Below are 15,892 nucleotides of genomic sequence, written 5' to 3' on the forward strand. Positions count from 1 at the left end.
TATGAATCTGCAGGTACATGTTGTTAGTTATATTTTTGTCAGTTCACCTGAATCCTGGTAGAAATAAAATATCGTTATTAATACATTTTTCTTCAGTGTTGTTGTTTCTAAAAAAAAAAACGATCCCGATCTGGGCCGTGCGCGTCACCGCTTCCCAATGACGTAATGTGACGTTCCCTGTGAGAAACCAGGAAGTGGGTCGCTCGCTGTTGTTTGTGTTCGCCTCTCGTCTCTCTGATTCCGTACAGCTCGTAACACGGGCCGAAATGGCGACGTTTATTTCAGTCCCGTTAAAGAAGTCGTCCGAGGTGGACCTGGTGAAGCCGCTGTCCAAGTTCGTAACGGCCACATACGCGGGGAGCGAGGACCAGGCAGAGTACCTCCGATCCGTGGACGAGTTGAACAAGCTCCGCAAGAACGCGCTGGGGAGGCCGCTGGACAAACACGAGAGCTCGCTGGAGGTCCTGCTCAGGTACACCCCCCCCATCCCCTCCATTTTACCACACACCTGAACCGGCCAGCGTGTTGCTGACCCACGGAACAACTCTCACCTGTGGCGGGGAGCTAGCTCAGTCATCGCCGCACCCAGATGTCTTAGCCTATAGTTGCTAACATGGGAGCTAAAGTTAGTCAAGCTAGCATGCTAGGAAGTATTTGTCATCAAAGTATCTGCCTCGTGTGTCATTTATACGCGGTTTCCATGACAGGCGAACACTGACGTAGCTTGTTAGCTTGTTTTAGAGAACTGGCCGATGCGTTAACGGTTAGAAAAGCCACGCAGGCCGAGCTAGCTAACGTATGTAATTCAGTGACTCACATGATGAAACTACATGATTTACATTCACATTAGAATTAGCTTCAAATTAACTTTATTGTCTCCGGGCTGAAAGACGAGGCTTTGTGGGTTATATCCGCCAACCTGCTTGAACATGAGACGTCATAAAAGTGCCACAGATATTCATAAAATATAACTTCATCCACACAAGTAACAAACAAGACACTCCGTCACTCAAAACTCATCACCACCGTCATCGATTGTTATTTTTGGAGGACTGATGGTCAGCTGACTCATCCTGATTCTTAATTTTAAAGCCATGACATGACTGGAGGTTTTAGTTGTTTAAAAATAAGTTATGTAAGTTTCTTGCTCACACACACACACACACACGCATAGTTAAACTGCTTAGCACACTGTCACATTAGCATGATTAGCTCTGTGCCACTGAGGAAGTTCCCGAGCCCAGTCAGCTCCAGTGTCAGATGTCATTCAGAAACCAGGGCCAGGCTGTCACTCCACCTAGCGGCAGGGATTGATAAACCAGGTTTTCACATAGGCAAACAGATCGATGTGAAAAAAATGTCCACACAGGTGTGAGTGTGTGAATCAGAAAGAAAGGAGAAGCCTGGAAACTCTGCCTGTGGATCATTTACTAGAATTAGCAGTTCGGAAATTTACAAAATGTAGGAAATACACACGTGTGCAAACTTATTAAAAGCAAAAGAGTGTCACGACGCTGAACATTTTGCATAGAGGAACTGAAGAAATTAAGGATTTATATGACTGAACTTCCTCTCTGTCCCATGCTCCACAGAGAGCTCCAGCCGTGTTAACTACTCTCTGACTATTGTATAACTATGCAGACTTTAAATTGTTTCATTGTGACTCGGCTCTAATGGAAAATTCAGAAAGTTCTTGGCTTAGCTAGCCTTATCCACATATTATCATGTATTCAACTTAACGTAGTAGTATACAATACTCCATTCCTCTATATATAGAAGCAGACCTTGCCCTTTCTCATATCCGTCTTTGTGACTCATGATTTATTCCATGCACAGGGTTTGCACTGATTATGTGAGTTGCCAGATATGCACTCGCAGGATGCCGCTCTTGCGTTTTTCTCCACAGTTAGTTAGTGGTCTTGTATTTGCCAAGATAAGGCTCTTGAAAGATTAAATCAACAGAAGCCGCTGAGTGTGAAGTACTGACCTGTGGAGAGCAGCCAAAATTGTCTGAAGTGGGATTTGGTGTTTTCTCTCGTGAGTCAGTGGTGCTTTTATTAGATAAATCTACGTACTTCAGTGACCCGTCTTGCTTGAAAAGGGACAATTTCAGGATCATAACGATTTTCCCACGGATTATTCACTTCCTATGACTACCTAACTCATAACTCGCTACCTAACTGTCATTAGCAAGGCCTTTATGTGTAAAACGCTGGGCCAGTGGTTCAGTAGCTGACTGAATTTAGCTTATTAGAGTCAGGGTTGGAAGTTCGCATGTCCGTGCCGGACTGTCTGCCATTACCGTCTGTCAGCATTGTCGCTCCTTCGCTCTTTGCACATGTCTGTTAGCGATTGTGCCAAGTAGCCAGGGCAACAGGGCCTACCCCTTTGATAGATTCACTAACACAGAGCTACTGTGTCACTGTGGCGACCATGTTTTTTTTTTTTTCTTCGGTTAACTAGAAGGGCACACCTCATCTCAGCTTTACTTGGTGCAGGTGTGTCCTTATCTGAGTGGGAAACCTAAGCACAACTAACTGTAAAAATTGGTAATTCTATTTATAAATCCATTCTTCGTTTGATATTTGCTTGCATTCCAGTCTTTCTGGGAGCTAGAAAACAGGATGGATGAGCTAGTTCTCTGGGATTCCCTAACCAGTCCCTCTGCATGTTGTCAATTCTCGTAACAGACTGCTCACAGGCACGATACTGATTAAATGAAAGGCGGAGGAGCAGTCACAGCTTCTTTGTGTCTGTGTCCACATGTGTGTGTATGCACAGTTTATTGTGCTTGTCTATTCTGTCATTCATGACTCATTGTCAAGTATCTTTGAAATAGCAGAGCATTCTCATTCCACAAAGCTGAGTTGTGTCATAAAAATAACTTGATTATGATTTACTGTATGGACTCTTTTTTGTTCCCTTTTTAAATTCAACTTGAACTATTCAGTAATAATCTAGTATATAAATGTTTCTACATTTTTTATAATAAAAACCATGACATTAGATCTTTACGAAACAATAACAACACACTTTAATCCAGTTGTTTCTCTCTCTCTCTCTCTTTGCAGATACTATGACCAGCTGTGTGCTGTTGAGCCCAAGTTTCCCTTCTCTGAAAACCAGGTAAGAGATTAGTCAGCTCACATAATTGTGGGTTAGATGTAGTTCCCAAACAGAAGTCACTCAACCCAAAGCCTCTCTCTGTTTCCGCAGCTCTGCTTGACCTTCACATGGAAGGATGCGTTCGATAAAGGGTCGCTGTTTGGTGGCTCAGTCAAGCTCGGTAGGTGCAGCCTCTTGTCAAGTGCATTTGTGGAAGAAAATCTGCATCTAGCTGAGTGTACAGGGCTGTAGTCAGCTCCAGATGGAGGTAATGATGTTACAAGATAGGCTTTGCCTTCAAGGTCCATTATCTGTAATAATAACTCCTAATCCATCACTGTTTGTGTGTGTCTGTCTCTCACACACCCGATGGGTAGCTAAGCTTTCTAACATTAAATTGGTCCTGTTTCACTTTGCATCCAGAAACAGGCCTGACAGGGGGTTAAAGAAAAACTAGCCTCTGAAGTGTGTGTGTCCGGGTCAGAGACTAACACGTGGTCAAAGCAAAAAGGAAAGAAGATGTTAGATGTAAAAAATGAGACTGGAAAAACATGTCCTGATTCTTAAGATAGCTCTTTGTTGCAGTCCACATTCTGCACATTTATTCTGTTCACGCTTGAATCTTTTGTCCTCTGTGCTGAATTGTGGGAGCTCATGACTGCGGGATTCTTTCCAGTTTACTCTGAGTGAGAAAAATGTAGAATGAAGCAGGAGAAAATGTCGGTTGGAGGAAAAGGCCGATTTCACAAAAACAGCGGTGTTCACCAAAAGAAAGTGGTTGATATGTGACAAAAATATCAGAACTATGAAAGATTCTTGTCACTCTGTCCTCTTCATTGTCACTTTCTAGCTGTGAAAAGAAGTTTAAGTTACATTTAATGTGTTTACCAATGAAAATGTATTATTTACCCAGTAGTTGTCCCTAAAAACTACCACAATATTGTTGTGTTGCAGCTTTGGCCAGTTTGGGCTACGAGAAGACGTGTGTGTTGTTCAACACAGCAGCGTTGGCCAGTCAGATCGCCTCAGAGCAGAACCTGGACAATGACGAGGGGCTGAAGGCTTCAGCCAAATTTTATCAGGTGAGTGTAACAGCAAACAGTGAGATAGTAACGTGTACAGCATGATTTCAATGCCGGGTGGAAATTAGTGTTTAAAATATTAGTGTTATGCTTGTTTTGTCAGATAAATGCCTATTGACTACAGAGATATAAAGACACTGTCACTCCTCTGTTTTTGTTTAAATGTCCACTGGAAACCTTTCAGATGATGAATGTCTTTTCATTAGAAACCACACTTCCACTATTATTAGGACTTATATCGACTTATTGTTGTGTGTTTTACAAACATATTACAAACAAGCCTGAAGCTCAGTTATAATCAATATTTTAACAGCAATTATATGGCGGTACTATATTTATTTTGTATATATATGTATCAGAAGGAAAACCATACCTTTTTAATTCACCTGCTTCTCAAACCTTGAGGGGGGTGAGGTGAAATAAACAAGTTTCACTCTTAAGTATGTTTCACAAGTCAAAAGCATCATCATTTATTTTATGTCAGTTGTTTGTAAATATGGGTATTGAATACCAATGTGATTTTTGACATGTGACCCAGACATGAGCATACGAAAGGCCTGGAAAACGTTCATATATATCTGCAATTTAAGGGCAGCAGCCTTTTGTGAAACATGATGCCCCCACACTATCTGTGCCAGCAAATGGCTTTTGTGAAACCTGAAACTAGCACATAAAGGAAAAAGGTGCTGTTACTGAGACACTGAGTCTGTTGGACCCTGATTACATGAAGACGTCTTTGCCAGGTGCCAACGGAGCGGAAATGTGATGCATTAAGTGATGATTCGGTAAAACTTGACTTAGTGATGTGCAGTAAAAACAGTTGGGACTGATATTGAAGTAGAATACAAATTTAGGTAATGTGAATTTCATATTGTTATTATTAGTGTCTCATGTGTTTCACTTTTTATTGAAATCAAAGTTGTTTCATTGGCTTAAAAGTTTCAAAAACAACGTTGCCAAAGCATCAAAATAGAATTGAGTCAAATAACCATTTATCTGTGTCTGTATGAAGCTGGCCAGTGGAGCGTTTGGTCACATTAAGGACACCGTGCTGTCTGCACTGAATAGAGAGCCCACCATGGACATCTCCCCTGAGACTGTGGGCACCCTCAGCCTCATTATGCTGGCCCAGGCCCAGGAGGTCTTCTTCCTCAAAGCTGCTTCAGGTACCAAAAGACAAACCCCCCCAAATGTGCAAGCACACATTTTATTTAGTAACATACAGACATGTAACATTATAGTCCACTGCACAGACTTCCAGAGCCTTTCAACGCCCTCTCATTATGATTTATCTCTTTTGGTCATGCTGATCCCTTGTTTGTTTAAAAAGAGCATCACACACAAAGGGCCACTTAGACTTTTTCCTAAGTAGTTTCATTGTTCCGGAACACTGGTGTCACACATCTACCAGACTTGCTGATATAATAGAAGCAGAGTATTTGTGTGCACTTTTAATAAATAGCATCTTTAATTGCACTCAGAGTACTTTTAGCAAAGGCAGCAGGCAGCTGAACACAGCCTCTGTCCCAGTTCTGTCTCCAGAGTTGCTTATAAGAGTTTTTAAAGTTATATCCCATTTAAAAAAAGAAAATAGACTCATGTTCTTTTTGCTGAGTGGGGGTATTTTGTTTTTGAATTAGTTCTTACACTTTTAGGATGTAAGGGTTATTTAATCAGGAAGACGTATTACCACTGTTAAATGGATGAACTGCACAAGATATCACAGCCACAGACCTCTGAAAGACACTTATGCTGTTATACAATGTCTAATGTGTACAAATTAATGTCAGCGAAACACAGCTGGTGTTATAAGTATGTTATATGTGAATAATTAGAATGTAACTTTTTATGTGGACTGTACTCAAGTGTCTTTTTCAACCAATAGATAGGATGAAAGATGCTCTTGTCGCAAAGCTGGCCAATCAGGCAGCAGATTACTATGGCGACGCCTTCAAGCAGTGCCAGTATAAAGACAACCTTCCCAAGGTATGTGAAGGACACGCATGCAGTGACACACTAACATAAAAACTGCTGTGGTTTAATAACAAACAACATGAAACACATTCACACTCAGCCTTGTGTTCATTGTGATGGAGACGCACACACTTTGGATTCTATGTGGTGTGTCTGATTGTGTGTTTTGTTTCGTATGTGTGAGTCTGGAGGAAAAAAGATTTGACGGGCGGTACTCGGGTTGTGGGACTGTCCAGAATGTTATCTCTCGCTGCTCTCATTGATCCATTTCCATCCTGTTTTCATTCTGATTGGCTGGTTACTACTGAACTTCAGTTTGACCTGTTTCTGTTCTGATGTGTTTCTTAACATCTAATCATGGACATGTGGAGAACCTACTTTCTGTCTTACACTTGTGCACGCACACCTACACCCACCAACACACACACACACGCGCACAACCTCAGGTTCATGCAACAGGGTAGATATTTTCAGTTTAATGAAATCAAACTGTAGTTAAAAGGAGATTATGTTTTCATTGGTGTTTGTTTATCTCTTTGAGCCGGATGACGCAAAAACGACTGCACCAATTGCCATGAAATTTGGTGAATGATTGGGGCTTGACCCAAGGAAGAAGCTAGTAAATTTTGGAACCGGATAAACAAGCCGATGCAGGAACTTACTTTAATATAGCAAGATAGGGCATTAGACTTGGTGGATGTATTATTGTATTAGTTAGTTGGTAGTGACCTATGAAAGAAGATTTTAGATTTACAGTTTTTTGTATACATTCAGTTTTAATGGTGCAACAAGTAAATCGCTTGTTTGAAATAAGCTAGTAGTACCAAGCATACAGACGCAGTGTCGTAGACACACTCAAACATTCACACACGGCTCGGGACATTTGATGAAGGTGTAGCAGCTTCTGCTGAAAGGTTTAACACTCATGGCCTGTTCTGTTTTCTCTCTCGTCTTCCTCTCTTTCTGCATCCCTCGTGGTCTTGGTGGTGTTGGCATTGGTTATGTATGTGTGGTTGCGTACGTATGTGCGCACGCTTCTGACTGCTTTTGCATGTTTGTGATTGGCTTTCGTGATGTCGCTTGTGACTTGACTTCGCTGTGCATTTGTCATTTTGTGGTTTGCCTTGCCATTTTGTGTGTGTGTGTGTGTGTGTGTGTGTGCGTGCGTGTGCGTGCGTGTGCGTGTGTTTATATTTGTTTGCGTGCCTGTGTGTTGCTCTGTGGTTGCCTCTCCCTGGTCAGTATTTTTATTTTCAGGAAGTGATTCCGGTGCTGGGGGCCAAGCACTGCATCATGCAGGCCAACGCCGAGCTGTACCAGAGCCTCGTGGCCAAGCAGAAGAAGCGTTTTGGAGAGGAGATCGCTCGCCTGCAGGTACACAGCTTTCACACTTTGTTTTGTCTCTCTGCAAATAATCTCATTTATCATCATTTGTGTAGACTTCAAATAACAATTTCACCTTGACATTCCACATCTAAATCAAATAATTGACTCATTAAGCTGCTATTTCTCTCCAGCACGCAAAAGAGCTGGTGAAAACCCCTTATGACGAGTACGTGAGCGTTAAGGACCTGACTGACAAGATCAACCGAGCGCTCACCGCTGCCAAAAAAGACAACGATTTTATCTACCATGACCGTATTCCTGACGTCAAGGATCTGGAGCATATCGGCAAGGCAACATTGGTCAAACCCACTGCCATCACAACACCACTCAGCCAGAAATTCACAGGTATGATACACAGACACTCAACAGTTTCCCAATGTCATGAAGGACTGACAGAGACGTAATACTAAAGCCCTTTTCAGACATGACCTGCGGGTAAAATCCGGAATATTGGCTACGGAGTTTTCTCAGAGTTTGCCTTTCACACATGCACAAAACAGCACAATGTTCACAACAGCAAACATTTACTCTGCATTATTCCAGTCTTTCTGCAAAGCTAAGCTAACTGAGTGCTAGCTGTGTATTTACAGGACAGATGTGAGCTTCAGCCAGCATTCTTTTTCATGTTTTCCTTTTCTTTAATGTGTCATAATCTTTTTGTGCATTTAAAAGTTATAGAGGCTAAAGTCAGAGACTAAGAGAGTCTGTCTCTCCCACAGAAAACTACTCCTGAGCCTGAACAGCCTTATTTGCATTCCTGACTTTTTTTTATTTCCATAAAGCGTCTACGTCACCAAATAACATGTAAAATACCTGCTTGAATCGATGAGGCAGAACTGACACTATTGTTACCGTGGCTATAGCAGTGTTTACAGCCGATCAGGAAGCCCCTGGGTAACCAATACAAATGGTGGGCCACCTAATCATTTAGAACAGACTGGCCTTTGTGGAGATGCTGTAGCAATTTCTTCGTTAATTTTTAATATAACCGCATATAAACCTATACTTGTAGAGTCCAATAATTATCATTTGTAAAGTGCCATTAATTGCGTTAGACATGTTGTTTATGTGTTGTTCTACTTGGTTAATATACAAACAACTCGCGAGTTGAGAATTTCTGAAGCAGGTTCCCTTTCTAAGACATTAAGGTTAAGATAACAGCCTCCCACTTTATGACTACCATTTCAGTCGCGGCCTCATTTTATTTCAGCACAATACCATCCAAACCTCACCTGGAGCTCAATGTACAGGGAGCAGCTGATTTTAGATGGGATCTCATCTACCGCAAACTCTGACTTGTTTCTGATATTTGGCTGCTTTTTCCTCCTCAGACTTGTTTGAGAAGATGGTTCCCATGGCGGTGCAGTGTTCCATGAACATTTACAACCAGAGGAAGGCTGAGACTGTGAACAGACTGGTGGGCGCAATGAGGGAGTCGACCAACCTCTGCAACGGGTACGTTTTCCCGTGACTGACACAAAGCAGCGTTACAAGGAAGTTATAAATAACTTACAAACACATTGTGTGCAGCAGGCTTTGCATTACAGGGAAAGAGTGCTGCTACATTTATATAATTCAAGGTAATATAATTTAAATCGTCTTGATTGTAGTGCTAGAAAAATGAGAAAACCCTGAATATACATAGCAACATAAAATGTAAAGGTGTATTCACTCGTTACTTATATACACCATTGTAAAGAGACTACTGTTGTCTGGAGAAAAGGAAGATAAATGCATAAAATGGAATTGTGATATTAAAAATGTCACAGTTATGGTGAAGGCTGTGTGTGTGTGTGTGTGTGTGTGTGTGTGTGTGTGTGTGTGTGTGTGTGTGTGTGTGTGTGTGTGTGTGTGTGTGTGTGTGTGTGTGTGTGTGTGTGTGTGTGTGTGTGTGTGTGTGTGTGTGTGTGTGTGTGTGTGTGTGTGTGTGTGTGTGTGTTGGTGCTCCCATCAGGCCATCCATCACATTAGAAAATAACAAATCGTCTACTGATCACATTGATGTCAGTGGTCTGTAGGTCAGGTTGTTACACACTTTGAGGGTCGGGTGGGTATGTTTAAAAAAAACCCTGACCCACGCATAACTAATGTGAAGTATGTGAGTGTAATTGTCTTTCAATGAGCATGTCCATGAGTGCTTGTGTCTCCATGCATGGGTAGATTTATTAATAATTCATAACATAATGGTGCATTAAAATGTCAGTACAAGTACTTTGTGGTTTCAGTCTAGTACCCTCAATAACAGTCAAGCACTTGTGTCACACAACGTGGATATGCTAATGAGTGCTTAACAATCTTTAGTATTTCATCCAACAAAAAAATGGCTTTAATATCCTAGTATTCAATTATAGTAGGTGTCTTTTGAATTATAATGGTTTCATGGCTTAGTTTTCCATTTTAATGTTAAGTGTTAATGTGAAATGATGTATAACAGGACAAGACTCAAAGTAAACTTAAACTTTTTTAGAGACCACAATAAATAACAGGTCATGGGTAACTGTCCAACAGGGTGTTGGCGTCCCTGAACCTGCCAGCTGCTCTGGAGGACCTGTCAGGAGACTCTATCCCACCATCCATTGCTGAGAAGGCCAGATCCATCGTGCAGCAGGGAGGACTACAGAGCATCGAGCAGCTCATCAAAGACCTGCCAGAGCTCCTGACTCGCAACAGAGAGATCCTGGACGAGGTTGGTGTTAGAGACGCACAATAGAAGCACACAGAATTATACATGTCTTCCTCTGCTGTCTGTCTCGCTCTGCTGCTAATTGTAACCCTAAATCCATTTTAAAAAGTAAAGAAACCACGTTCAGAAGAGCAGCCGATTAAACAGCTTGTTAGTCACATGGCTTTGCTTTCTTGAAAACACAGCATATGAATCTAATGCTGCTGTCTTGGACATCCTCACTGTTGGACTTCCCTACCACCACACATCAGAACACATGAACACTAAAAGCTCATAATCGTTTCTAATGGCGGAAATCCCAGATCAGGATCATCACTGAAATCTAATCCACTGATCTTTGGGCCAAGGACTTTCTGTTCACCAGCTTCAGCCAACACGTTTTTTTAGATAGCTTACTGAGAAACAAATAAACAGACGGGAGGAAAAACATAAAGCACAATTTGCTTCCAGGTTTGTTGGCAGAGTTGAAAAGTCCAAACCAAACTGTCCTCAAAACTGAAAATAAACAATTTAAAAGTAGGAGACCACATTTATGCTGGCAGAGTGTCAATAATTCATTATTTATTTGTTTAAAAGGCAAACTTTAGCCACGATTTTTACATTTTTAGAAATACACTAAAGTAGTAGTAGTTCTGATCATTTCATCAACTTGGACGTCACTCAGAAGGGCACAAATCTCCGCCAAGGCCCAAAAGTCCCCTTTTGAAACCATATTTTAATCTGGTAGATCAAGATTTTACTTTGGATCCAAATTGCACACACTCATAAATTTCAGTCCCCTAAACATGTTTTATAATTTAATAATTGGTTTTAACTTGTTTACCAATGAAACAATATAACCTATATGTGCTGATATAAGGTTGCAGCTCTGTTTTTCATTGACTATGTTTGGTTTGTAACATAACTGCGTTACGTTGAGTTCTCTGAGTTAGTAGAAGCCATTTATCTATTAGCTGCAGCGCTACATGAAAATATGGACCCAATTGTTGCCAGAAGATGGCTGAGTAATGATGCACTGAATTCTAAAACAGCTCTTAAAAGTCAACAGTATCTATGCACACAGGACCCATGGCCCAAGCTTTAAAGTAATTAAGCCTTAGTCATCTAATGTGAGCCTTGTTATATTTCCTGCATGTGCTCAGTGTGATATTTTTATTTATTAGTCTCTGAAGATGCTGGACGATGAAGAGACGACAGACAACGAGCTGAGAACAAAGTTCAACCAGCGCTGGAACAGAACCCCCTCCGGAGACCTGTATAAGCCCCTTCGTGCAGGTACACACACACACACAAATGTTTTTGTGCACTGTTGACCATGGTCACTACTAACACCCCCTCCTCTTCCCCAGAGGGCTCTAACTTCCGCAACCTCTTGGACAAGGCTGTACAGGCCGATCAGGTGGTCAAGGACCGCTACAGCGTCCACTGTGACATGATCACCTTGCTGTGTAAACCAGTAGACGAGCTCAACGCTGCCATCCCCTCCGCCAACCCCACCAAAACCCTGCAGGGCAGCGAGGTCTGTCTGAGTTCTATTTTCCTCTTCATGTCTTTGCTTGTGCCACTGGTTAAAGTAGCATGTAAACTTGTGCCACCTAAAACCTGAGATAAATACAGAAACCTGCTATATGCAAAAACCCAGTGGACATTGTGTACTTTATGGCTCTTTCCCTCCTCCCCACATTTGCTCCATTTTTCATTTTGTGTGCTGACTTTGCATTGTTTTTCACTGGGGAACGTAAAGAACGAAGCAAGCAGAACTGGGAAGGGGTGAGGAAGTGCGTGTCTCAAGCCACAATGCACTCATGCTACAGTGGGGAAAAAATGTGTTGAGGTGTAGACAGCCGACATTATGACGAGGGTGAGAGGTCAGAGTCAATGTAGGACAGTGCGCCATGGGGTGGAAAATTCAAGCTGTCTCGTCTGTCTTCCGTCCAGGTCGTGAACGTGCTGCGCTCGCTGCTCACCCAGCTGGACGACATGAAGATGGAGAGGGAGACGCTGGAGGGCGAGGTCAAGGCCGTGACCTTTGACATGTCTGCTACCTTCCTGGGGGCACTGGCCCAGGACGGGACCTTCAACGAGGAGCAGCTCTCACTCTCCCAGCTCGACCAGCTGTACGGCACCTACAACCAGAGGGTACAAGCCACCCTCCGCACGCAGGAAGAGCTGCTGGGACAAGTTCAGGTATGTAAACGCACACGTGTTGGTGAAGAGACACTCTTCATGACAAGTTCATCTGTCAAAAGTATTCTACTGAGCTGAGGTGACTCTAAAGCCTTCACCAGCTCAAAGGGTGTTGGTAGTTCTTCCAAAAAGAAGCAAACAAAAAGTGAATTTCTGTAACAGGATCAATGAAACTTGAGCATAAGGAGTCAGTCAGCAGGTGCAGATAAAGTCCAAACAGAGAACGAAACCCAGTTTCCCCTCTGAATCGTGCCCTTGTGTGTGAAGACTAATGATTTGTTCACTGTGCATAAATCTTCCAGGGAATATCAGTGGTGAACGTTCTAAGTCTGTGATCTTTCTTCTGCAGACATCCCACCAGGAGTTTAGCAGTCTGAAGCAGTCCAACTCCGAGGCCAACCAGAGGGAGGAGGTCCTGAAGAAGCTGGCTTCAGCCCACGACAGCTACGTCGAGATCAGCAGCAACCTGCGCGAAGGCACCAAGGTACTTGCTCAGCACAACACGCCGGCACACACAAGCCTCAGCAGGCTGTACTGCAGTAATGCATGTCTTACCAGAAACGTTTTTAATTTAAATATTACTTTGTATTTGTGTGTCAAGGTGTTTTGCAAGCCAGGGGATTTATTTTTGTCCCCCACTTTTTTTCTCTCCTTCAGTTCTACAACGACTTGACAGAAATCCTGCTCAAGTTCCAGAACAAATGCAGCGACATTGTTTTCGCTCGCAAGACGGAGCGGGAGGAACTACTTAAGTACGTACATGTCCGTTTTGTTGTTGCTTTTGCGCTGCAGCTGAGGCTAAAATGCAGGAATATGAAGGAAACAGTAGTAATGTTTCAATCCTGGTTTCAGGGATCTGCAGGTGAGCATCGCCCGAGAGCCCAGTGCTCCATCCTTCAATGTTCCTGCCTATCAGAGCAACCCGGCTGCTGGCCCGACCCCTGCACCCAGGACCGTATTTGTAAGCAGCACCTCACAAAGCTCAACACTGACCTCACGAAGCTCAACACTGACCTCACGAAGCCCAACACTGACCTCACGAAGCCCAACACTGACCTCACGAAGCCCAACACTGACCTCACAAAGCCCAACACTGACCTCACAAAGCCCAACACTGACCTCACAAAGCCCAACACTGACTTCACAAAGCTTCTTTGTCTTCTTGCCACAGCAGCCTCAACCAGCCCAGCAGCCCCCAGCAAAGCCCCTGCCCCCAGCCCGGCCTCCACCTCCCAGCGTCGTCCCTCAGGCTGCCTCCGCCGCTCCCGCCATCACACCAGCCACTGGCCTTCCCGCCAGCAACCCACCACCTGTGGCCCCACCCTCCACGGCCCAGGGACCACCTTACCCCACTTACCAGGGTTACCCAGGGTGAGTTTTTCACCATGGCATCCTGGTTTCAGAAGATGAATAATCTTTATATTGATCATTGATCATTGATCAGTCGGATTGTTTTTCGGTAGCTACTTTGTTTTTCTAGACCCTTGTGTTTGCGACTGCAAAATATAGTTTTCTGGTCTGTGTCAGACTTCTCATACCCAAACCACATCCATGCGACAGAGGTAGTCCCTCTTTTAGGTGCGACCTCGATATTTAGACTTGGTACAGGGAGGTTTTTGATTTGGGAATCTGATGAACAATATCTCTGCCCTGGAATTGGTTGAATATATGTTTTGGCTTGAAAATGACTTGTAATAATACAGTTGAAATTTGGGTGAACGTCACATTTACTGTCTCTGTTGTGGTGTCCCTGCAGGTACTTCCAGGTGCCGGTGGGATACCCCTATGGCTATGGTCAATACAACATGCCCAACATGCCCAACATGCCCAGCATGCCCAACATGCCCAACATGCCCAACATGCAATACATGCAATACCAGGCCCCTCAAGGGCAAGGAGGATACCCTGGAGCCCCCCCTGCTGGACAACCCTACCCTGGCTACCCCCAGCAACCACCACAGCAGCAACAGCCCTACTACCCTCAGCAATAACCCTCCTCTTCATCCCCTCATTCTTCTTCACACGTTAACACCAAATAAAAACTTCCCCCCAGCAATAACACTTTATCTCCATCTACTCCCTTTTGTCCGACCCTTTGTTTCTCACTTTTAGCAGCTGTGAGTGAACAGTGACTTTAGAGCTGCTTTGCACTTCTTCTGAAACTTTTGATTACGTTGCTCTTCTGAAGGTTTTTTCTTTTCCATCGCTCATGTCCCGTGTTTTCTGGGCTCTGAAAGCACTTTTCCTCGACTATCTCAACTCTCATGATGCACTAACCCCCTCCTCATGTTTGATGTACTCATATATTCTTAGAGTTTTGTTACTTGTTTAATTTAAACCTAGCCTTGTCTGCATCAATAACCGACTCTTTGTCCGGGCTGGACTGCTGTAAAACACTCATGGGGGCACGTAGGATCCCAGGATGGCTCTCTGTCTCCTGCTTTGAGAGTGTATGTCGGGTGGGTGGATGCCACTCATCCTCACTCCCCCCCCCCCCCCCCCCCCCCCCACTCTGTGCTTCTGTATCAACTATAATCCTATTTTTGTAATAAATACCGATGCCGAGCTGATATAAAAAAAAACTCTAAAAACGAATGGCCTGCAGGTTTTCTAATGTTAATCAGACTGTTGAGCGCTCTGCTCTCTTTCGCTCTTTTTCTCTTCTTCAGTCTCATCCAGGGAACGTGGGTATATATTTTCCGTGTTACAATCAGACTGCATAAGTGGGAGAAATGATTCTATTATATAAATATATGTATAAATAAGACTCTGTGTGTGGTTAACTGAGACACTGTGCACTGCACCCTCATGCTCTTTGTGTTTATTTTTATTCCTCAGCTCTAATGTGATTAAAAACAACAACTGCGAGCCAGACTTTGTCGGTCTTTGAAACGTGTGTTACTGTGTGTTACTGTGTGTTACTGTGGAGGTTTGTGAAGCAGCCAGGAGAGGGCAGTCCCGCAGCTCCCAGTTGAACCGCAGCCCTGAACAGCGCTCACTACTTCTGCTTCACGTGCCATTGTTGCTCTTTTCAACCAATCGGGGAGCGAGTCGTCCCATCCGACTAATCGGATGCCTTTTGACCCCCTGAACATTCGGGGGCAGATCCCATTTAGATGACATGCAAATTACGTTCCAGTGAGGTCGTGATCTCATCCAATCATATTTCCCCGCAGGCGATTTCTCCACAGACAAATTTCATCCCAAGATATTTATTCGGTGTCAGGAGACGCTAATGATTTCACATATCTCCTCCCCGTGTGTGCGTGTGTTTCTGTGTGTGAGTTTGTGTGGCAGGAAGGCAGATGGCAGCGCAGTGTGATGTCTGGAAGGATGCATGGAGATGTTGGCAGAGAGCTGCTGGTCCCCTGCCTGCATCCATCACTCCAACCCTCTCCATTTTCCTCTCTTCTACGTCTAATCTGTCTTCACGAGTTCCTATCGGCTCGACTCTTTTTGAAAACCCCACCATATT

The 15,892-nt window shown here is 43.5% G+C and overlaps 1 protein-coding gene across 4 annotated transcripts; it reads left to right on the top strand.

The window, feature by feature from the left end:
- The first annotated feature begins 139 nt into the window (after positions 1–139).
- On the top strand, positions 140–15,184 carry pdcd6ip (programmed cell death 6 interacting protein). Of its 4 annotated transcripts, none has more exons than XM_034599566.1 (18): positions 140–472; positions 3,072–3,126; positions 3,217–3,286; positions 4,060–4,187; positions 5,200–5,353; positions 6,073–6,173; positions 7,419–7,535; positions 7,679–7,892; positions 8,879–9,002; positions 10,056–10,233; positions 11,394–11,505; positions 11,580–11,749; positions 12,169–12,417; positions 12,767–12,901; positions 13,075–13,169; positions 13,270–13,378; positions 13,589–13,788; positions 14,174–14,988. In XM_034599566.1, exons 1-18 carry the CDS (start codon positions 267–269, stop codon positions 14,406–14,408), a joined length of 2,652 nt encoding a protein of 883 aa, XP_034455457.1. In that variant the 5' UTR covers positions 140–266; the 3' UTR covers positions 14,409–14,988. The 4 variants fall into 4 exon arrangements, with proteins under 4 accessions (XP_034455457.1, XP_034455455.1, XP_034455456.1 ...); XM_034599564.1 differs by having other exon boundaries at positions 175–472; positions 7,404–7,535; XM_034599565.1 differs by having other exon boundaries at positions 267–472; positions 7,404–7,535; positions 13,592–13,788; positions 14,174–15,184.
- The last annotated feature ends 708 nt before the right edge of the window (positions 15,185–15,892 follow it).

This window comes from Hippoglossus hippoglossus, chromosome 11 (genome assembly GCF_009819705.1).
Source record: "Hippoglossus hippoglossus isolate fHipHip1 chromosome 11, fHipHip1.pri, whole genome shotgun sequence".
NCBI classification, from domain to species: Eukaryota; Metazoa; Chordata; class Actinopteri; order Pleuronectiformes; family Pleuronectidae; genus Hippoglossus; species Hippoglossus hippoglossus.